At 42.6% G+C, this 22,653-nt stretch overlaps 1 protein-coding gene and 1 long non-coding RNA gene across 5 annotated transcripts in view; both read left to right on the top strand.

Annotated features, from left to right (window-relative positions):
- LOC147821313 (uncharacterized) overlaps window positions 1-20,088 on the top strand; it is a 38,206-nt gene extending 18,118 nt beyond the window's left edge. The window contains exon 3 of the long non-coding RNA XR_015447266.1: window positions 18,222-20,088. This is a non-coding gene — a long non-coding RNA (uncharacterized LOC147821313). The remainder of the gene's footprint in view (window positions 1-18,221) is intronic.
- On the top strand, window positions 4,795-11,920 carry LOC106007875 (uncharacterized). 4 transcript variants are annotated; one of them, XM_013066250.3, is made up of 4 exons: window positions 4,800-5,308; window positions 5,637-5,804; window positions 8,478-8,604; window positions 9,847-11,920. In XM_013066250.3, exons 1-4 carry the CDS (start codon window positions 5,279-5,281, stop codon window positions 11,163-11,165), a joined length of 1,644 nt encoding a protein of 547 aa, XP_012921704.2. In that variant the 5' UTR covers window positions 4,800-5,278; the 3' UTR covers window positions 11,166-11,920. The 4 variants fall into 4 exon arrangements, with proteins under 4 accessions (XP_021101753.2, XP_012921704.2, XP_012921705.2 ...); XM_013066251.3 differs by lacking the exon at window positions 4,800-5,308 and adding an exon at window positions 7,026-7,076 and having other exon boundaries at window positions 5,321-5,804; XM_021246094.2 differs by lacking the exon at window positions 5,637-5,804 and having other exon boundaries at window positions 4,795-5,308.
- Window positions 20,089-22,653: the final 2,565 nt, after the last annotated feature.

Here is a 22,653-nt window from a genome sequence, read left to right as displayed (position 1 = left end):
GATATACATTGAGAATTAACTCAAGCCAAACCCATGTTTCCTGACTCTTGCTTTCAGTTTTCATCTCTTCCAAACTAAATTTTAAAAATTACAGGTGACATGACATGGGAATCGTCACACTATATATTGGAATTTGGGACAATAGTTTTTCAGCTAATAGCTGGAAGCTGCCTGGGCAGCACAGTGAAGGAAAGAGGTGTATATGGGTCGGTGGCCCAGCTGCCAGCAGAGCCATGGAGCAGCCAGGGCCCTGCACTGACAACTTACTGCAGTCTCATTTCCATGGGGAAAAGCCAGAAGCTCTTGAGATGAAATCTTAATGCAGGGAGACACCAGTATGAAGTTGGTGTCTTAATGTGCTTGGCTGGATAAGTCATAGATTGGGTAGCTTAAAGAAAAAAATATTTCTCATTGTTTTGCAGTTCAAGATTAGAGTTCATATTTTTGGATTCTGGGAGAGGGAGGGGAGAAGGAGAGATCTTCTGTCTATTTTTTTAAGGGCATTAATCCCATTCATTAGGGCTCCAGCCTTACGACCTGATTACTCCCTAAAGTCCACCTCTCCAAATACCATCACATGAAGGACTGGGATTTCAACTCATGCACTGTATGTGGACACAAACATTCAGCCCATAGTAAGTACTTTTAAAAACATTTGTCTATTCAACAAATAGTTGTTGAACTTCCACCATGTGCCAGAAGCTTGCCCATTTGGTAGACAATATAGTGAAGCTAGTTTAAGTATTTATCTCAAATAACCAATAATATATCGGTCAGTTATGTTATTTCTAAAATTAGTGTTTGTAAAATCATCTAAAAGTAACTTGGAATGAGAATGTGCTTTTGTATAAGTCCCAAAGTGACTCTGGTGGTGAAGAGCAAGAATCCAACTCAGAAACCAAGCAGGTTACTTGATCCCAGGCCCAGTCAGTCACTGTGCAGATCTGCAGGCTTCCAGAAGTAGAGTCAAGGGTTTTCATCCATGTGCCCTGAATGTGCACTGAGCAAATTAGGTTTATGGCCAACTGAGTGGAGACCCTAGGCCCACACTCCCAAGGAGGCAGTGACTTCTCTACCCACCAAACCTGCCTGAATTCGCTTCTTCTGCCTGGAACTTGTTCCAAAAATACTCACGTGACTCACTGTCCAAATCTGTCGATGGCCCATTGGTTAGTGGGGCCTCTTTTACTGTTCTACATCATATACATCCCTTTCTCTACTTCTAAGACCAGTCATTTTATTTTCTTTCCATGGTGCCTTCTGCATCCTAACATACTATGTAACTTCGTACATCTCTCATTTTAAAAAAATTATTCATTTTAATCATTGGTACATTTTAGGTATAGAATATAATGACATTCATCATTGGAAATTTACACCTTTACATAATCTCTCTTGGTTATTTTTTCCCCATTCCCCTGCCCTCCTTGCAACCCCTCTATTCCTCCCTATTTACAAAGACTTTATTTCCATTTTTTCATTTTCTCATAGTAATTCCATTCCCTTCTTTCCTTTCCCCTAAACCTCCCACGTCCCCTTCCCCTTTGCCCCCTTTCTTCCTGTTTCACATTATTTATTATACATTTTAGTTCTTATTTACACTGTCAGTTTCTCACACTAGAGAAACTATTCGGTATTTACACGTGTGTCCTACGTATTTCACTTAAGAGTATGGCCTCAATGTGCATCCATTTAGCTATAAATGTCTCTAATTTCTCATTTTTAATGGCTGAGTAGTGGTCCATTTTATTTAAAAAACACATTTTCTTTATCCAGTCTCCAGTTGATGGGCATTTGGGCTGCTTCCCAGTTTTAGCTATTACAAACTGTGCTACTATGAACATGGGTGCACATGTATCACTGTGGTATGCTTCTTTTAATTCTTTGGGGAAGAGACCCAGCAGGGGAATAGCAGGGTCAAATGGGACTTCCAGTCCTAGTTCTTTGAGGTATCTCCATACTGATTTCCATAGTGGTTGAACCAGTCTACACTCCCACCAGCAGTGGAGTAGGGCTCCTCTTTCCCTACAGCCCCACCAGCACTTGTTATTGGTTGATTTCATGATAGCAGCCATTTTTTCTGGAGTGAAGTGGAATCTTAGCGTTGTTTTCATTTGCATCTCTCGAATGACAAGTGATGCTGAACATTTTTTCATGTATTTATTTGCTATTTCTACTTCTTTGAGAAATGTCTGTTCACTTTAGATGCCCATTTTTGGATGGGGTCTTTAAATTTGGGAGGTCTGATCTTTTTAAGTTCTTTATAGATTGGAGATAGTAGGCCTTTGTCTGAGGAACAGCAGGTGAAGATTTTTTCCCACATTGTGGGTTGTCTCTTCACATTGCTGGTGATTTCTCTTGCGGTGCAGAAGCTTTTTAATAAGAAGAGATCCCACTTGTTGATTGTTTGTGCTAACTCATGGGCAACTGAGGTTTTCTTCGTAAGATCTTTTCCTACACCAGTGTCTTCAAGAGTTCTACCTAACCTCTGTTCCAGCCGGTTCAGCATTTCTATTTTAATATTTAGATCTTTAATCCATTTCAATTTTAGTTTAGTGCATGGTGAAAGATACAGGTCTAGTTCTAATCTTTGACAACTTGAAACCCAATTTTTCCAGCATCATTTATTAAAGAGGCTATCTTTCCTCCAGTGAGGGTGTTTGGCTCCTTTATCAAAGATGAGATGGCTGAGTGTGTCTGGTGTTGTTTCTGCGTCTTTGAATCAGGTCTGTTTCTTTGCCAGTACCATGCTGTTTTTATCACAGTAGCTTCATAGTATAGTTTCAAGTTGGGGATTGTGATACTCCCTGCCATGTCTCTGTTACTTAGAATTGCTTTTGCTATTCTGGGTCTCTTCTTGTTCCAAATGAATTTTTGGATTGTTTTCTCAAGGTCCATGAGGTATGCTGCTGGGATCTCAATTGGAATTGCACTGAATCTATATAGCAGTTTTGGAAGTAAGTACATCTTTCATTCTTAGCTGTCTTCCTTGAACACAGTATAAGCCCCATGGATGTTTGTCTCTTAGGTGACCCAGTGTTTCCTATTAGCTGATACAAAGTGCCTGAAGCCAAGTATTTGCTGAGTAATCTGTTAGAACAGTGAATAAACATGATACTTCAGCTCCTCCTGTGCTTTTATAATTCTGGCTACTCCCAATGCCTCCTTTAATTCTTTTCTTCACACTAGTATTGATCCATGATTTCAAGAATGAAGAATCCTGTTTTGGAGACAATACTAGTGACCACTGTTGTCCCATACTCTACTAATTCTTTTTCTTAGATATCTCTACTAAAGTTTTCTGACAATTTCACTCTTTTTACCATCTGATGGTAACTTCCCTGGGGCAAGTTTCTCCTGTTTTTGAAAATTAATAGTCTTCATTATTAATATGCACCATTATTTCCTATAATTTGCACTTCACAATTTTTTCTGAGATAGTATCAATTTCTTATGCAGAACAGTCTATATAATCACAGAGGAAATTGTCAATGAGAAGATATCATGGATTTAAGATATCCCTCACATTTCAGGGTTGAGACCACTCCAGCCTATGCTTTCTACCTGTTAACAATTTAGCCATTGTACCTTATCAAAATAGCATTTCTTTTGCTGTTCTCTTTTGAGATTGATTTCAGATTCCTAAAAGAAAGGGAGTATAAAGATATGAAGAAAGAGATATTAAATGTGTCAAAGTATTGCTTACTAAATTGGACACAGTAATACAAAACTGACAGGAGAGACATTTTCTGTGGGAACTGCCATGCTAGATGGCCTATGAAGTACCAGTGACACAGGACATAAATTACCCAGGCAAGGATGAACCTAAACATGAGTTTATTCAGGCCACTTTATTTAGGTCACAGTACACTGTCAAAGGGACAGCAAGTGATTTTCCAAGAGAGGACTCATGAGGGTCAGGGTGAGAGATTTAAGTTTTTATAAAGTTTGAGGATATGGAAAAAGAGTCCATGCAACCAATATGATCAGTTAGATGTTTTTTCCCCCCAGATCATCTAGCACCTTACAGATCTTCTAGAAGTCTCTGCACTGTGTCTAAAATTATATGTTTAAAGTTGCCACTTGAAAGAGTATTTGCTTCAGCATTACAGAAGGCCTTTATCTTCAGAGAAGGAGACCTATACATATTAATTTTTAGAGATGGGTCCAGGAGGAATTGGTCTTACACCAAAGGTTTGCTTTCATCGTGTGTTGTTTTGGCCAGCATTGTTGTCTTATGACCATTAGGTACTAGCAGGCAGGATTGTGTTAATAGAGGAGTTCTGCTAAGGGCTTTGACCCTTTCATTGCCAATGGATTAGACAAAGCCCCACCTTTGTACTCTGGGTGCAGGAAGCCTCAGCATGACACCTGTCTTCCCTGTCGTGCTTCTATCTACAGTATTTTTAAAAATCAGTACATGTTTGCAGAGCATATCTACATTCTTTGTGAGGAGTTGATACATGGACAGGACACAGTTTCTTTTTCAACCCCTTTCCCTCCTACTCCTTCCATCTTTGGGTCCTTTCCCCTTTGAGAAAGATCTGCCTTCTTATTTTCTATTACCTATCTTTTACTTTGCTCTTGATTTATAATTTGGGTTCCCACAATATTTAAAAATTTGTCCCTGACTGAACATAGACAGTTCTATCTCCCTACTTCCTATTATCTTTTATTTTGCTCTTTATAATTTGGGTGCTTACACTATTGTCAAGTTTATCTCTGACTGAACATAATGAGACTCAAAACTCACTGCTGCTTCAGACCTCACAGGACTGAACTGCACCATGGTCATTTGTTTTCTCAGCTGGGGTTCACACCGTGTGACTGAGTAAATGACACACTTGTAGACTGTGGAAGCATCTGAAATATTACCTCTCTCAACAAGTGACTGAATAGCTGACGATAACGAAGGACTAGAGTCTGACCATCCCCTTTAAAAGGGGTGAAGGCTACTCCTGCTCAGGACCTGAGTCGCCCTTTCCCAGTATACCTCACAGACGCGCTCAGCCTCTTCCGCGTTCCCACCGCCTTGGAACCACACTACCCAGGAGGATCTGCGGCGGAGGGCGTTTCCGTTTTCCATACGTAGCGTTAGGGCGGGACTTCCGGCGGCCTTCTTCTGGCGGTCACTTTGGGTTCTTTCGGTCGGATCTGAGGATCTGAATGCTGTGACAGGACCGAGAAGACAGAGAGCAGCGGTCGTGCCCTGCACAGAGTCGGGTCCGCAGTGTCCCTGTCGCGCGGCTCCCGCCCCGGGCGCCCACAGAGTCAGTCGATGGCGGCCGCATCGAGGGGCCCGGCCCAGGTGAGCAGCGCGCACCCCCCAGCCCGAGCAGGAGCCCAAGGAAGGGCAGTGTCCCGGACCGGGTCGCCTCCGGGTGGGGTGCCTGCCACTCACCTCTTTGCTGCAGCAGGGAGGGGTTAGGGGTGACGGGCGACCCCGAAGACGAGGTCTCCGGGCTCTGGGCCACAGGGACAGCTGAGCCCGACTCCACTGAGTCGCCTCGAGGCCTGGACTTCCCACGGCTTCCATGTCTAAAGAAGGTTATGGAAGCTGCACACTTAGGTGGGAGGCGCTTCAATTCCTCAGCGGCCTCGACACCCCCAGACGTCCTGTGGATTGTATGTTCTAGGATTCTTCCAGTCCTTGGTTCCTGGGGCCCTGGAGAAACCCCAAGCCCGGGGACCTCAGTCCGTGCCAGCCTGTATGGAGAGGTATGAAAGGAGCTCTCGTTTCTCTTCAGTGTGAGCAGGTGTGGAAGGTTATCCCAGAAAGACATCAAATGCACCCATGCTCAGAGGTAATGCCAAACTGGAACGTTTAGGTTCTCACAGGTCTGCTTGCTTTCTGGTGCTAACAAAGAGTGGGATTGAAGTCAGTACTACGAACATTGGGCTGGGGTTAGCTCAGTGGTAGAGCATCTGCCTAGCATTGACAAGGCCTTGGATTTGCTCCTCAGCATAGGGGGAAAAAATTCCAAACCGTTGAGAAGTTTGATGTTTATTCTGGAGGTAGTAAGAAGTTTGTATCAGAGCAAGGAGATGATATACCTTAACAGTCTCTGTGTGTCTGCAGAGTGGAGAATAGACTGGAGTTGGAGGAGGAAGGAAGATCAGAGTTGAGGCTGCTTTTTTTTTTTTTTTTTTTGGTGGTACCTGGTATTGAACCCAGGACCTTGTGCATGCCAGGTGCTCTACCACTAAGCAATATCCCAAGCCCCTTTTATTTTTATTTTATTTTAAAAAATTTGAGATAGTCCTGCTAAGCTACCCACATTGGTTTCAGACTTGGAGTTCTCCTGCTTCAACCTCCTGAGTAGCTGGGATGGCTGCATACACATTTTTAAAAGGAGCAACTAGATTATCTAATGTGAATAGTGAGGTAATGAAACAGGGTTCAGAGGTGATCCCAAGGTTTTTGATATTAACAGCTAAGGATAAAAGCTCCATCAACCAAGATGAACAAGTTGGTAGTTGGAGTATTACTCACTAGGCATATGAGAAAGGTTGTTTTCACCAGCCTGAAATTTTTAGAGCCTACAAAGGCTCTAAGAGATGTTAAGTGGGCAGAAATGTGGAATGTGGCTCAGGATACAGACATTCAAAATATGTTGGCTGTCATGTGGACTAAACTGAGTGAACTGTGGGTTACATTTAAGAGGGACAGTCTCTGGGTTGTAGTTGTAATGCTATTAGGTGGCAAAGAAAGGGAATGAGGAGCATGGATTGGGTCAGTTTTTTGGGTACCTGGGTAACATAGGTGATGGTGTAAGTGACCATGCTTGGAGGGTATGTAAAAAATAGGTAGTTTGGCAGGTTGCTAAAGCTTGCAAGAGAAGGGCAGACATGATATAAGTGCAGAGGCATAGGAGGTAAGATGACATTCAGGCTGTAGCTAGTGCTTATTCATCATGATTTTGTGAAGACTTTGATGGTACCTGAGGTGTTTTAGGCCAGAAGGACAGGGTCAAATAGGGTCATTGGGATTTTGCCCACTGAGGCTTTTGCCCTTTGAATCTTAGGTGGATAGTGGAAGAAGTTTGTGACTGCTGAGGGGACCACAAGTACAGCACGTAAGTGGAACAGGGCCATGAGTGTGAGTTATCCACACATGCTTCTTGAAGGCTAAGTCTGTAAAGAACGGAGTCTGGCAGGAGGCAGGAGGCAGGAGGTCTTCATCCAGGGTATTGGGGCTGCTACCATTAGTGGGTGCCACAGGAATGCTGGCGTAACAATGGATTCGGTTTGAATCTGCCAGGCAAGTTGTGTGTAAGGCCAAAAACTAGGCTCAGTCTTATATGCTGCCTTGAAATCTGGTGAAAACAGTATGGCCTCAAATGGCCTGGGTGCAAAGTCCCCTCGTTGTTCCACTCCTGTGGGTAAGTTTTCTTAGCCAAGCAAACCCTTTTTATTAAGAGAACCAGAACAATTTTTATTTATCATTTTATAGTGGATTTCAGTTCTCTACTAGTCTTTAGAGTTAGTCAAACAAGCCAATCCCATTTTCTTATGGGAACCAGGAGGCTCTTCTCCTTCTTGATTCTACAAAGCTTACATCCTAGCCCTGAAGTGTTCACTCTCTGGAGTATTGGCTTCACATGGCCCTATCTGGCTTGAGATGTTATCATTCAGGCTATGAATATAATGATTAATAAACTGCTATTGAGCTCATCAGTCCATTGTTCAGTGTCATCTGGTTGGTCATCACCATAACCATAGATTACCTGCTGTTTTACCACAAAAGTATGGTAAAGAGGAGCTGATTATGACCAGGTAGGAAGTGGGGAGGCCAGAGAGGTGCCTGTGGTATGGGGCAGTGAGGTGGTGGTGGCTATGCTGCTCATGTGGCTGTGGAATCTGGAGGCACAAAAGTTGTGTTGTCTAAAGAATGATGTGCACTGGAGAGGGAGTATACCACACACCTCCAGGGCCTTGAGTTGAGACGCAAAGACCAGTCACACCTGGGGAACTTCCAGGTATAAGCAGAAGGATCCTTCTGTGTCAGGCTCACAGTTTAGGTATATATTGGTCCACATGCCTCTTTTTAAAAAAATTCATTGAGTTTTATTAAATGTAGAGACTTTAATAAAAGTACAAATGAATAATTCGTGGATTGGTTATATATTATGGTGATCATATAACCATGAGAAACACCCATTCTCTGAATGGCCAGATAGCAATTCTTTGAGCCCAAAAGCTTAGTCTTTCATAGAATTCTAAAATAAAGTGATGATTTTTCCCACTTGCAATCACAGACTATTTTTATCATGCTTTATGTCGTCCACCTGCCTTTTGTGACTGATGCTGCATCCAGTGACAAATGGGAGGAAACAGCAGCACCAGTTGCCTGGTTTCTCCTTCCAGTTGGGGAGCTTGGATGGAGGAAGGGCGTGGGATGGCAGAATTGAGAGGTGGTTTGTGGAGCCTCCTTTCCAAGGAGCTGTTTTTTATTTCATCTGTCCCCGTCTTGACAGGGGACTGTGATCTTTGAGGATGTGGCTGTGTACTTTTCCTGGGAGGAATGGGATCTCCTTGATGAGACACAGAGAGACCTGTACCACAGTGTGATGCTGGAGAACTTGGCACTTGTAACCTCCTTGGGTAAGGTCCTCACACCCACCTCTGTGCCCTGAACCAGGCTCTCCACATCTCCTTCCTCAGGGTAGATCTGTTCCTTTTATATCAGGACCACAGGCACAGCTCCTTTCCTCCTTTCCCTGGGAAAGAGCTTTGGGTGGCAGGGCTGGATTGTATCTTGTTCTCCTTTCTTCTTGAGCAGCTTTGCAACTAGAGCAACATGGGGAGCATTTCAGGCTCACATATCTTTTAGTCAGCCTTGTGAATCTCACCTTGTTTGCCTCCCCCTAGCCACATGACTCTCCAGATCCAAGGCATCTGTGCCTTAGGTGCTACTTCTTCCTTTAGTTGACATTTTCTTGGGCCTGCCTATGCCAGGAATTGCCGTGACCAACATGGTCACTAATTATGTGGATTATGGGCTGCTTTTGCCAAACCTTTCTCTGAAATTCTTTCTGTAGTAGTTTTGTTTACTGTGGGCCTTCATGTGCTGAGTATTCTGGGGTTCACAGGAGATAACAGAATGCTTGTATATTCCAGGTGCTGTGTAGTTACTCACCTTAGGGGTTAGGGTGAATGGTACTTGGTGGTTCATAGGATCCTTAGGAATGCAGCTACAGCAAGATGGGGTGAGAGGGAACCTGGCCCTGAGGAGTAGCACCTGTTTGAGATATCCTATCTGGCCTGTGTTCAAATCATACCAGAAGCCTATTCTGACTAATATTTTGGTGATAATGATAGCGGTGGCCAAACCCATTACTGCCTTTCTTTCCCCATTCTTGACACACTTTGTTGACTTGTTGATTCTATTGTTTGTCACTTCTACTCCTATATCCAGCCCAGTGTGAGTCCCACATCTCACGGCTTCATCTGTAGTGCTCCCCAGGATTGCCTTCTGCACTTCGTGTTTTGAGGTGTGCACCCATTTGTTAACAGTCCTTGATAGCCAGCTGCTCATTTGCTATCACATTTTCTTGGGCCCAGACATACTTCATAATGCATGTCAGAAGATGAGATCTGGCTGGGAGATGTTCTAGAGGAGGAAGCCATAGCCCCTGCCTCTTCCTGTGTGGCATCCCATGGGCTTCCTCTGTACTGGGATTCTTAAGGGCCTGTTCTGCTAGGCCTCCTAATCTTCAGCCTGAACTTGACTCCCTGACTCTGCAAACAGTTCCTGGACTCAGGTACTGGGCTAGTCAGACACGTTTGTCTGTGGGATCCCCCTCCCCCAAAGTCAGCATGCACTTAACCAGAGATTCCTTTCAGGTTGTTTGTGTGAAGCAGAAGGTGAGAAGACAAATTCTCTGCTGACTGTTTCTGCACAAAGAAGGCCCATTTCTCCTGAGAAGGCCTATGCCTGTGAGATATGTGGACCAGTCTTGAGAGACATTTTATACTTGATGGAGCACCAGCACTGTGGGCAGAAACAGTACATGGATGGGGCATGTGGGAAACAATTGCAGTTTACTGCATATCTTCATCAGCACCAGAAGCAGCACACTGGGAAGAAATTCTTCAGAAGTGATGTGGGTAGAAACTTGTTTCTGAGCAGCTACAGATTCGAGGTATCTGAGAAACCCTTTCTCTGCAGAAATGTTGGGAAGGACTTCCTGGTCAGGTCAAACTTTCTGCAGCAACAGGCCCCTCACAATGATGAGAAGTCAAGCAGCAGAACCAAGAGCACACTGGGCTTTCCTAGTGTAAAAAGTCACTACAGCTGGGGAGAGCAGATGAAAACTTTGAGCTACAAACAGGCACTTGTTCCACATCAGAGAATCTTGAGTAAAGAAAGATCTTACATGTGCACTGAATGTGGGAAATCCTTTAGTACAAGCAGTAGCCTCAATGATCATCTAAGAATTCACACATTAGAAAAGCCTTATGAATGTGGAGAATGTGGGAAATGCTATAGGCAAAGCTCTAGCCTCATTACACACCGAAGAGTCCACACTGGAATAAAACTTCATCAGTGTGATGAATGCGGAAAGTTAGTTAGTAGGAAGTATGACCTCTTCATCCATCAAAGAGTTCACACTGGAGAAAGACCTTATGGGTGCAGCAAATGTGGGAAATCATTTAGGCATAGCTCTAGCCTTGTTACACACCAGAGGATTCACACTGGAACAAGGCCTTATGAGTGTCGCAAATGTGGGAAATCCTTTACCCATAGCTCCACACTCCTTCAACACCAAAGAGTTCACTCTGGAGAAAGGCCTTATGAGTGCGGTGAATGTGAGAAATCCTTTAGCCAGAGCTCTAGCCTCATTAGACATCAGAGAAGTCACACAGAAGAAAGGCCTTATGAGTGTGGGGAATGTCAAAAATCCTTTAGCCACCACTCTAGCCTCGTTAGACACCAAAGGATTCATACTGGAGAAAGGCCTTTTGAGTGTAATCAGTGTGGGAAATCCTTTAGCCAGAGCTCTAACCTCAATGATCACCAGAGAGTTCACAATGGGGAAAGGCCTTATGAGTGCAGTGAGTGTGGGAAGTCCTTTACCTTCACCACCAACCTCCTGAAACATCAGAATGTTCACAAGGATAAAGGCCTTTCAGCAACACAAGTAGGGTCTTTTTTGGACTGAAACACATCCTGTAAACTGGTCAATCCATATACTCATGTGACAAGTAATTAAGTTTCAGTGAGATCGTAAGGTTTGGGCCCTAATCCAAACTGGTGGTGTTACGAGAGACACCAGAAGGTTCTTTGTGTGCATAGTGGAAAGATGACACAACAGAGCAAGATGATATCTAGAAGTCAGGAAGAGAACCTTCACAGAGCTTGCCTCAGAATCCCACTGTTCAGGACTGATCAAATACATTTTCTTGTTTAAGCCACCCAATCTGATACCTTGTTATGAAGTCTGAGCTAATATAGTTTGGTTTATGCATAGGTAGAAATGGATAATGGTTGCTTTACACTTGAGGTGCCACAGTTAGGGGAGAAGGAACATTTTCTCTGGGCAAAGGTGGGCATTTTATTACACTTTATGTTGACTGTCATTGTTGGGTTGTCAGAGGTGGAGTATCAGACCCAAGCAGGTGTGTCAAACCTGTGCCCCCCCCTTTAACGGTATAGTGAGTTTATTCACAATTAGGCAAATTTGGGAGAGCAGGTAGTTGTCCCACTGGAATGTATAAAACACTACAAACAACGTACAAAACTTACTGAAGTGTGGAACAAAAGCCAGGAAATGTGCATTTGTAGATTCAGGCAGGCTTTGACCACCAGTGGGCCCAGAAATATACTGGAAGTCTGGTTCTGTTGAAACTTCCTTGGTGCTAGGGCTGTGATTTCCACTCTATTTAAAAATGTTATAATAAAAAATTTAAAAAATAAGTGTTTTTACATGTATGCATTACATCGTATGTACGTGGTTCAGGATAATTCTTCACTCAGAGGAAAACAGGCTGCAGGTGGGACATCACTGTGAGTACCACCCCTGGAGGAGGAAGCTAGGAACCTCTGGTAGCACTTTGTGGACCTGACCTCCTATGCTAGTGTTAGGGGGACCCAGAGAGCTCAGACAGAGGTCTTGAGTCACTCCCTGCCCAAGAGGGGCCAACCAAGAGCTCAGCTGCATGTCCAGTGCCTCAGCTACTGTGGCTCAGTTTTGTCACCTCTGCCTTCTGCTCTCTGGGCTTCATTTCTCTGCAGGCTTGGAAAGTGCCCTGGCAAGAGGAAGGGGGAAAGTGATTTCACCTGTTGTGCTGTCTTTTCCCCAAGGTCACAGCTCTGTGCTGTCTGTTGTCTGAGATCTGAAAGCAACAGGTGCTCACCCCTTCAATGCACAAACAATAAAAAATACATGTCCCCAACGGTGCATGGGGCAGAATATCTGTAGGCACTCTGACGATAGGGATGTTTGATATGAATGTTGGAGGAAGGGACCTTGGGAGTAACTTCTCAAGGTTCTGGTATGCGTGGTTACAGAACAGTTCTGCAGGACAGCCACACAATCAACAATAGGTTATTCTCAGAAGATGTTTGCTCTGGTCACTGTTCCTCCTGCCCTCTGATAAGCTTCCAGCCTGATAAGTTTGCTTTGTTTGATTCTACACAGCCATGGGTGCACAGTGTGATAAATATCTTTATAGGTTCTCTCACTTTTGTTGCCTAAAGGAAGGCCTGATCTGTGTTTTGGGGTTCCTATAAAGTTACTCATGTTTTTTGGGGGAGATGGCAGCACATTCCAGTGCATGTCCCCCTGACTGGAGAGGGGAGGGTCACCACATGCTCAGCTTTTGGACTTTCTGTGTGTTGCCCAGTGCTTCCTGCTCACTGCAAGAAGAGCTTTCCCTCAGTTGTGGCCAGTAGCAATAGTAATGTATGGATACAGGCACAAATGCTTTTAGCAGTTTCACTGCCATATCATATCTACTTAACAGCACAGGGTTCTTCTCTGGGTACTGTAATTTCCCCAGCAATAGGTCTTTGTCCTGGCTCACAGGACAAAATACAGTCTCCTCCCTTGGAGCAGGTTTAAAATTAATTAGAAAGTGATTGATTGTACCCAGACCAGTTGTTTCCTTTCTATACCAGTAGACCCATCCTACATACCATGCTAATAATGTAACACATGAGGCCGATAGCAAAGCGGGACCATTGGTGACAATTCTCCCTTGGCAGCCTGCATAGAACAACACAGCACCTTCCAACATTACAAATGCTAGGCAGTAGGGAGCAAACTTCCAGTTCAGTCTCTGACTAATTTCTTCATGTCCTGAAGCTTAAGCATGTGGTGTGTCTTAGTTACTTTCTCCTCACTGAGATGCAATAGCCAACACCCAAAACTGAAGGAGGAAGGGTTTATTTTAGCTCACAGTTTTTAGGGGTTTCAGTCCATAGGCAGCTGGCTCCAATGCAGGGCAGCATGGCAGAGGGGCAAGGCAGGGGAGAAACAGTCCATCGCAGTACAGGCAGGAAGCAGCAGGGCCTTCTTTTCCCTTTTATTCCATCCAGGCTACATGCCTGTTGGTTGGTGCCACCCACACCCTAGGTGTCTTCCATCTTCAGGAAATCCATCATCCATACCTAGAGCTATGCTAACACAGTTGTCAGACTAATCCAGTATAACATATCCATGATCTAGTCACTCACCAAAACACTACCTATGAGTACATGAGGCTTTGGGGAGACATCTAGATAAAAGCCATAACTTGGTGTCTTCAGCAATAGGGACTTACTAACCAGTTTGGCCATTAAGCCAACTGCAGTGGCAACAACCTGTATGGTACATGGGGCAAAGCTCAGACACCTCCCTGGCCAACACCTCACAGGGAGGTATCCCATCTCTAGCACCAGGATTTTCATTCAGCAACTCTGTGCCTTTTGGAATTGATGCCCCTCTCCTCTCCCCTCCCCTCTCCCCCTCCCTTTTCCCCTTCCCTTCCTGCTTCTCCTCTCCCTTTCTCCCTCTCCTTTTTCACTCATGCAGATTATCGTCATTTAAATATTTTAACAATTGTTTTAACCACCCATTTTAAAAAATCAAGCCAGACCCTGTGGGATTGTGAAAGTACCAAAGATAAAACTACCACTGTACTCGATTTCTCTCAACCCAATTTTGTAAATCAGTGTTGGTGAAGTGAGCATGTATTTGTATCCATCACTCACCAGTATGGGCCTGATGTGCTTCCTCCTGCCAATTCCATGCCAGACACCTGCCCAGCTAGTACATCCATCCTTCAAGCCTGTGCTGGGAGCAGGCCTTGCATGTCTGTAAAGCATGTAAAAGGTCAGAATACCTTAAGGGAATGCCTGCAGGCTTTGCTATCCTCCATCCCATGTTGGTTCCTCTGTGCCCAGATTTTATATGCATCCAATGCAGCTTCTTCAGGAGTCTGGGGACAAAAGCTATTCCCCTCCACATCCATTGTGGCGTACCATGCACCTGCCAGTGTTCCTTTTTCCCTTTGGGCCATTCATCGGTGTGAGTCCTCTAAAGACCACACAAGTATTTGTGCAGATAGGTAGTAGTCTTTTCTCATGAGTCACCACATACAGCCCAGCTGCATCACCTTATTTAACTCTCTATGATCTATAGTTACATTATGGGAGATTCAGCTTTTTTACTAGCTGTACCAGATTGTTAAAAGAACTGTGGGTTGGGTAGATGATTTCTTAATAACCTTCTGATAGTCTGTACTGTTCAGTATTAACTACATTGTGTGCACTTCATTGCCTGTATCCTCCAGGAAATTTTTGACTGTAGGGTGCATCGTGTGCCCCAGCAGTATGTCCACCCCCAGGAAAGTTTTGGTCTTTTATTATTTTTGATTATCTTTTCAACCTGTGAATATTTTGACATCTGGATTTTATAAGGACAGTATTGCTGGATGGAAGGTCTCATTGGAGTTGTTTCCAGGTTCTTGGTATCCCAAACAAAGAATTAAGGAGTACACTCAGAAGGAGTAACAACAGTAAGGATTTATCAAAAGCAAAAATACACTCCACAGGGTGGGAGTGGGCAATAGGAAGAGCTCATGACCCCAGTAAGGGCAGGGACCGGGTTTCTTAAGGTCCTGGGTTTATGGAATAATTCACAGTTGGATATTGACAGCAGTCATGACCCAGGTAGCTGACTTGGCCCACTCATTGGGAGTGGGGAATTTTTCACCACCCTACACGAGTAGGGGCCATTCCATGGCTGATGTAATGTTACATAGCTATTTTACCTCTCATTAATAAATGACAATATTTACCCAAATCTTTGAGTGCCTTCAAGGCATCCTTGTACTTACATGACAATTCCCAGACATCTATAATAGTACCCACCCCTCCACCCATGGAGGTAGACGGCCATCCCAAGATCTCCCCCTTGGTGGCAAGTCAGCCACAATAGTGGATCTTACCACTCACAACAAGGGCCATGTAACACCAGCTACAGGTCTCCTGCACTCTTTCCCCAGAAAGAATACCATCAGGGATTGCAGCAAACTCTCCAGTCCATTAGATGTTTTCAGGGTATCTTTGTACTCACATGGTGGACCACATTCATCTAGGAGGCATGCCACCCCATACCACATGGAAAAGGATGGCCATGCCAGGATTTCTCCTGCTCATTTTTTCTGTGACTTAACTTTGGAATTTCCAGGTCCCTGTTCAGGTGCCAGATATTGTGTGAATTTCTCAGGCAGATGTAGAGGAAACATCTGGCTTCAAATTGAGAGGAGATGATAGTCCAAAGAATGACTTAGACAAGTCCAGTTTGGTGAGTTACTGAGTTTATTAAGGCTTACTTATAGAGCAGTGGACAATTTGAGGGCTGCAGAATTACCAAAGTTTCCAACCTTCCTGTGCTAAGATCCTTCTTGGTTTTTATCCTTGATATTTTAATTAGTGCTCTATAAGGATATCAAGGATAAAAACCAAGAAGGATCTTTGGCAAAATGTATGTACTCTGTTCTCATTCCAACATTATCAGGAACCCTGCCAATCTCAGTAAGCACCGTCTAGTGTAAATATGGCTGACCTTGTGCTGCAGAGTGGCACGCAGCTCAGCACCAGGGGTTCACTGGACAGCTATATAGGGGCATCATAAAGTAGAGTTATTTTGGCAAAGGTTTGGGGACAATTCTCACTACACTAGCTGACAAATCTCTGCTTGGGTTGAAAACCACAAGAAAATAACATGAACAATCCATACTTACTAGTATGATTTATAAAAACCTCTTCAGGTTGGGAAAGATTTTAATAGAGTCCTTTGGCACAAACTTGCTGTAAGGTAGGATTGCCTAATGTCCCTGTCCACCACAAAGGATTTATTTAGTAAGAGAAATGTAAGAAGTTGAATAAAATCTACCTGTGGCATTTACTGTTTTTCATTTGTGACTTTGTTAAAATTGACTGAAGTAGAATTTCCCCTGGAATTGGAGGAAATTTCCAATTTGTGCTTTTCTTACGGGCAGGTATTCAAAACTTCCTGTGAGATCCTGCCAGTGTGTGGCCTGGAGTTACAATACTCAAATTCTGGGTGAAACAACATGATGATATTTTAGGAGCATGTATCAAACTTCTCTTATTTCAGTGAATCTTTGCCTGTGTACCCTTTGTTACTTTCCCAGGTGAGTGTGCAGACACCAAAAATTAAGAACCACTGACTTAGAATATCCATTTTGCAAAATATGCACCTGAGCCCATGTGCTATCTACCAGTTACCCTTATGATGCCAATTACTAATATAAAGAATATAGGAACCAAAGACATAACATACAGTTGGTTAGTGGACAGAATACAAATGAGTATGATATAATGCATGTATAAGAAATATAATACAAGAAGATATGGTACACTCTGATGTAGTTTAGTAGAGCAGAGCAGAACAGAACAGAATAGTTGGCACTAACCCCAGAGGTGAGGAAACCTATGAAAAAGCCCTGAATTCCCTATCTGAGGGCTGTGCCCTGTACAGGAAAACAAGACCAAACTCATCAACTTTCGGAGAAGCTGCTATGATGCAGCAGTGGGAGTATTCACTGAAATGTGTTTTCTGGACCTAGACAGATAACCTTAGTCTAGGGTGGTGGGGAAGCCGAGCACAGTGGTGACAGGTGCACACACCCTGCTCCAGACTTGGCTGACAAGAGGGGACTGTGTGGAAGTTGTAGGGTGCTGGGTGCAGCTCACTATCATGCCCTCCAGGAGGAATTGGGTCAGCCACTATGCTGCAGAATGAGGCTACTGTTTGCTCTGCTGGGGGTTGGTGCTGGAAAAGTGGCCCATACAGAAGGTGCTGGCACTCAGTAAGCCAAGGTCACTGTCAGAACCTTTCTAACTTTGTTAAAACCTCACTGAAGTGGATCTAGATCTTCATAACAGTCACGGATCCAGTGATCTTTTTGATATATCCACAAACTTGGTTTTCTTTTGTTAGATTGTTCCATAAATCATGTAAAAATATCCATGGAGACACAGAATTCGGGTAAAATAATAAAAGTTTACTTGCGAGCAGGCAGGACTACCAGAAACTCGTCTGGTCAGTGTCCTCACCATGCTTTTTGTTCGTCTCCTCTTTTATACCTTTGTTAGTCATTATCTCATACCTAGTGGTCTTTGTTAAGTATATAAAATTCCAATTCCTGTTTAATGGTTAGACACAGGTGGTTTCTGTTACTGATTACAGTCCTAAACACATGGCAGTTAAGGCATATATATCACAAGTTTGCCCAAGCATTGCAACTTTGTTCTTCAGAGTTAAGATGTTACCTATAGTAGAGCTACAGATCAAAGGAGCTATAAAACCTTCACTTTAAACAGCAAAAGCAATGGGCTAAGGCAAGTTTTTAAAGGGATACACTGCCTATTTTTCTTCTACAACTACTTTAATAGGTAATCTACTAACAGTCTAAAACTTTTTCCCCATCAAGATTATCTTTAAAAATTCTGAACATCTTCATTGAGGAATAGATTTATATCAGTTAATCTTTTTGTAGTTATTATTGAAGTATTTAATGTATGGCTAAAAAATAAAATAAATGAGTGATTGTGGATCTTTTATACAAAGTACCAAAACTTCTAGCAAAGTATCTCAGACCTACAAGACACCTAGAGATATGGAGAGTGTAGTTAACTTCCTTGGAGAGAAGAAGAATCTTTAGATACATAAGGACATTCATATGTATTTTTCTCTTCCCAGCAGGAAGAGAAACTATGAGGAAAAGAAAAGCAGAACTACAAGATTCAGGAATCAATGATGATGAGCAGTAAGGAGCTAAATGTTGGAAAACATGAGCTCACAAACACAGGTGAGCACCAGCCAGTGGCCTGGATTCACAAAAGAAAAACAAAGTGAAAATGAAGGAGACAGAATAAAATAAGATGAAGGAGCTGACCAGGGCCAGGATGGTTCATGTGGTGCTAGCCTCATGGGAAGGACTGGGGGAGAGGCTGTGGCTGCGAATGTGCTGGACTCGCTGCCTGTGTCTGTGCAGGACCAGAGCCATGGAGCCACTGGCCCAAGACACTAGGATCAAAATGATTGCATCAAATAAAGAGAAAGATTCAAATGGAGTTAGCCCTCAACTTAAAAATGATGGTACAGATGAAGGATGAATCAATGATAATTAAACAGTGAATCACATGAAATGTGCTCTAAAATCTATATATTGCTAATGATATGAATATAAACCAGTAAATTTGGGAGATTTGTGATGAAATTCATTTTTTTACAAATCATTAAATGTAGTAAAGTAGTTTCTTTCCTTAGATGTACAAACTACACTGTAGAATAAATAAATAGATTAGGAGAACTTTTTTTTCAGTAATGGACATTGAAATGAGGGCCCGCACACTGAGCTACATCCCCAGTCATTTTTTAAATTTGTTTTTTCATTTTGAGAGAGGGTCTTGCTAAGTCACTAAGTTCCAAAGGCTGGACTTGAACTTTCAGTGCTCCTGCCTCACTCAGCCTCCTAGAGTATTGGGATTAGAGGTGTGAGCCACCACTCATGGTTTAGTAAAATTGGGGGTTTTTTGGTGATTTAATAAAATTTTATTCAACATTTGTAGCTAAATAATGCAGCAGTCCTGACAATTAGGCAGGCTACATTTGCATACATAGCTCATAAAAATAATAGTTTCAACCAGTGATAATCAACCAATCTCTGTAACCAATGGTGTCAGCCAGTGGAGATAGATAAAATGCCAGTGGAGAAAGAGTTACTGGAGGAAAGAAGCTAATAACATTGAGCCTAGTATAAATTTTGACATCACAAAAGACATCTGAATTCAGAGCATGTGTGCTGGATGCAGTAAGAAGTGTCAGCTTGCACTTGGAGCACAGAGCCCAAAGAGTGAACCTAGATTTGATCAATGCCTCTGGCTCTTATTGTACACTTATGGGAAGCATGGGAGGGCATGCTGGAGTGCATTAAAAAGATGCAATGATGTTAGAGAATATGGGTCATTATATCCACTTATCCTATCAGATAAATGACAGAGCACAAAAAATTAGGGAAGTTTTTTGAAATAAAAGAAAAGATGAATGACATATAAATAAAATGGGAGTATATTGTTTACTCCTGATATAAACACTGATAATGAAAACTATATGTTTTTGAAAATTACAAGGTTAAATTCTGGCTGCATATATGAGTTACTGCTATTTTTGTTAGTGTAAAAATGCTGTCATAATTATCATAATGAGATTGTACTTTGGAGACATATTTAAATGACTTATGTGAAATTATGTCTAATATTGACTACTATAAGACTAGAAATATTGATGAATTATATCTAGAGTAAATGAAGTGTAGGAACCAGCCTACAAACTTGAACCTGGCCAAGGGGTTATGAGGATGAAAAATAGAGACACAGAAACAGGTTAAAATCTGGGAGGTCAGGGGGCTCATTTCTCCCTTCAACATAGAGCCCCAAATGACTAATGCACCTTGGCTTTATTCAGTTAGACATGGGCACAAGCAATTAGAGTTCTACAGGATTCATCTTTCTCCCACCTCCACAGTACTTCTGCAGGTAAACAACTTAACCTCACGTGTTTTTACTTTTCCTAGCAGTGTGATAGCATGCTTGCATGCCCCTTTCTTCTGAGTGCTCACTGAGGAGACCAGTTATGCCTCATTCTTACCATCTCATCTCCCATAATGAAGTATTACACATTCTTAGAGCAAGTGCATAGTTGAAAATCCTTCAAGAATAATATGAAATTGAGAATTCAACATGGCTGAATAGAGGAGGAGCCACATTGGAATTACTCAGAGAACATCAACTAAAAACACAGGTAATTGGAACAAAAGAAGGGACATACATCCTGATGCCAAAATCAATCTGAAATAAGAGACTTGTAGGTCAAGCAAAACATAGACATATGACTTTATAAAGTGGTGGAGCAGTCCACAGGGCTGTCTGCAGGACCTCTGCCTGCATGTGGTGCAGGAACCGCCACTCTGGGAAGTTCCCAAAAAGCTGATGGACTGCAATAGTGTGGTAAACTCAAGCCACACAGGATTTGGGGCATATGGCCCCTTGCCTATTTTGCCTTCCTCCAAACAGAGGACATTACAGCCTGGCAGTAAATTTTGCTGGCACACAAAGGGATGAATGACCAGGAAGCTGTGCCATCCCCAATGGTCACTAGTTTTTTGTTATGTGCCATAGCAGCTAATTGGAACCTCTAGCATCAGCAAGGTAAGGGACTGAAGTGGTGATGAATATATTGAGTTGGGTGGCAGCACTCCCCCTGCTCTGGTCCCAGAGACTTGAGCAAGGAGAGAGACATGCTAGCAGAATGGAACAGAGGAGGTTGTGCAATGGGCAGGATGGGACAACTGAATGAGGGACTAGGAGCAGCCTTGGGCTATCTTTGTCTTAGGGTGCCACAGTAACTGAGCAAGTGACATGGACACACAAAGAACAAGGAGATGTGGGCAGGCTGGGACATCCAGAGAGTTGTTGGCTGAAGAGCCTCAGCCCCCAAATCCAGAGGGCAAGATCAGCACTGATCCCAGGACTAATCGTACTGCAAACTTGGTGGGGTTATCCAGCACAGATTTGCAGTCTGACTTTCTGGCTTAGACACTACCAGAGAACTGTGGACACCAGTGAAATTTCATTTTGTTTTCCTCTTTCTGTTTTTTGTTGGGTTTTTTTTTTTTGGTTGTTTAGGTTTTTACTTTTGTTGTTTTATTTTGTTCATCTTTTTTTTTTGTACTGGGGATCAAACTCAGGACTTTCTGCTTGTGAGGCAGGCGTCAGAACCACTGAGCTAAATCCCCATTCCTGTTCTTCTTTTTTTACCCTCTGTTTCCTCAGTTATCTTTTTTTATTTTTTTCATGTGAGTGAACATTGTCTCTAATATTTCTGATTTGCCTTAATTTTTTTTTTCATTCTTTCTCTCCTGTCTTCTCCAGTATCCCAAAGTTTGGGTGATCTTCCTTTGTCCTTCAGCCTTGCTTCTACTATATTTCTCTTCATTTACCTCTCTATTTTCCCCCTATCTCTCTTAAATTCTCCCAAATGATAAAATTACTTTACTAAGGGAAAACTCACTGCATACAAGTACCTGGTTTATGTTGGATTTTGTTATATAATTGTAGATCTTGCTCTGTGGTTAAAGGTACCAAATTAATGGTTATCACAGTTTGTCAGTTTCTAGGGTGTGCCTGATGCTACTGTTATTGCTAATTGTACTACATTAGCCAGGGTGTCATACCTATTGTAATCAGTTGTTCTCCTTTGTATGACAACACTGATTGTCTGGGGTCATAATCATTACTATAGTCCAGTACCAAAGGACTAGGTTTTGAGCCAAGTAGATAGCAACTTGTCATCCCTAATAAATTGGGAAGGTAGGATCTTGGGACAGACTTAAAGGCCAAGAGCCAGCTACACCTCGAAGATATTTGTGAGAAATAGTCATTTCCTATGGAAGCCTTGGTACTAGTGATAAAGCTACCTATCATAGGCAGTTTACAGGCATCAACACAGAAAACAAAATAAAAAAGAAGAAAATGACAAGGTACAGAAGCAAAATGAAACCCCAGACCTCCAGTCCATCCAGGACAAGTCCAAGGGACAACACGGCAGAGGAAATCAGAAGCCACTCACCTAAATTTTCTCAAATTGTAGCAGCAGAAGTAAAAATCCCAGATGAATGAGGCTATAAAGAAAATCGTATCAGAAATAATTTCTCAGGTAAAAAAGAAAGATGACAATAAAAAAGGAATGACTTGCTCAGTGAATCTAGAGGAGACACATTAAAAAATAGAGGAACTTAAAAAAATGATGAAAACCATGACTGCCCAACATAGCAAAGAAATGGAATACAGGAAACAGATTCAAACTGATATCTAACAGATTAAAAATTCGATTGAAAGAATAAGCAGCTGAATGAACCAGTGTGAGGACAGAATATCAGATCTAGAATACAGGATTGCATTTAGCAATCAATAAAAGAAAGATTTCTTAAAAATAGTAAGGGACCATGAAAAATCCAACAATTTCAAGGTGATGAAAAGAAAAACAACAAAAGATTGATAGGAGTCAATGAGAAAGCAGGAAAGAGCATAAATGACATTAAAACCTGTTCACAGAAGTAATGGCAGAAAACTTC

The sequence above is a fragment of the Heterocephalus glaber genome, unplaced genomic scaffold, assembly GCF_053883595.1.
Source record: "Heterocephalus glaber isolate CG9 unplaced genomic scaffold, H.glaber_assembly_v1.0 deba00001745, whole genome shotgun sequence".
Lineage (NCBI taxonomy): Eukaryota > Metazoa > Chordata > Mammalia > Rodentia > Bathyergidae > Heterocephalus > Heterocephalus glaber.
This window is presented reverse-complemented; position numbering and strand designations above follow the sequence as displayed.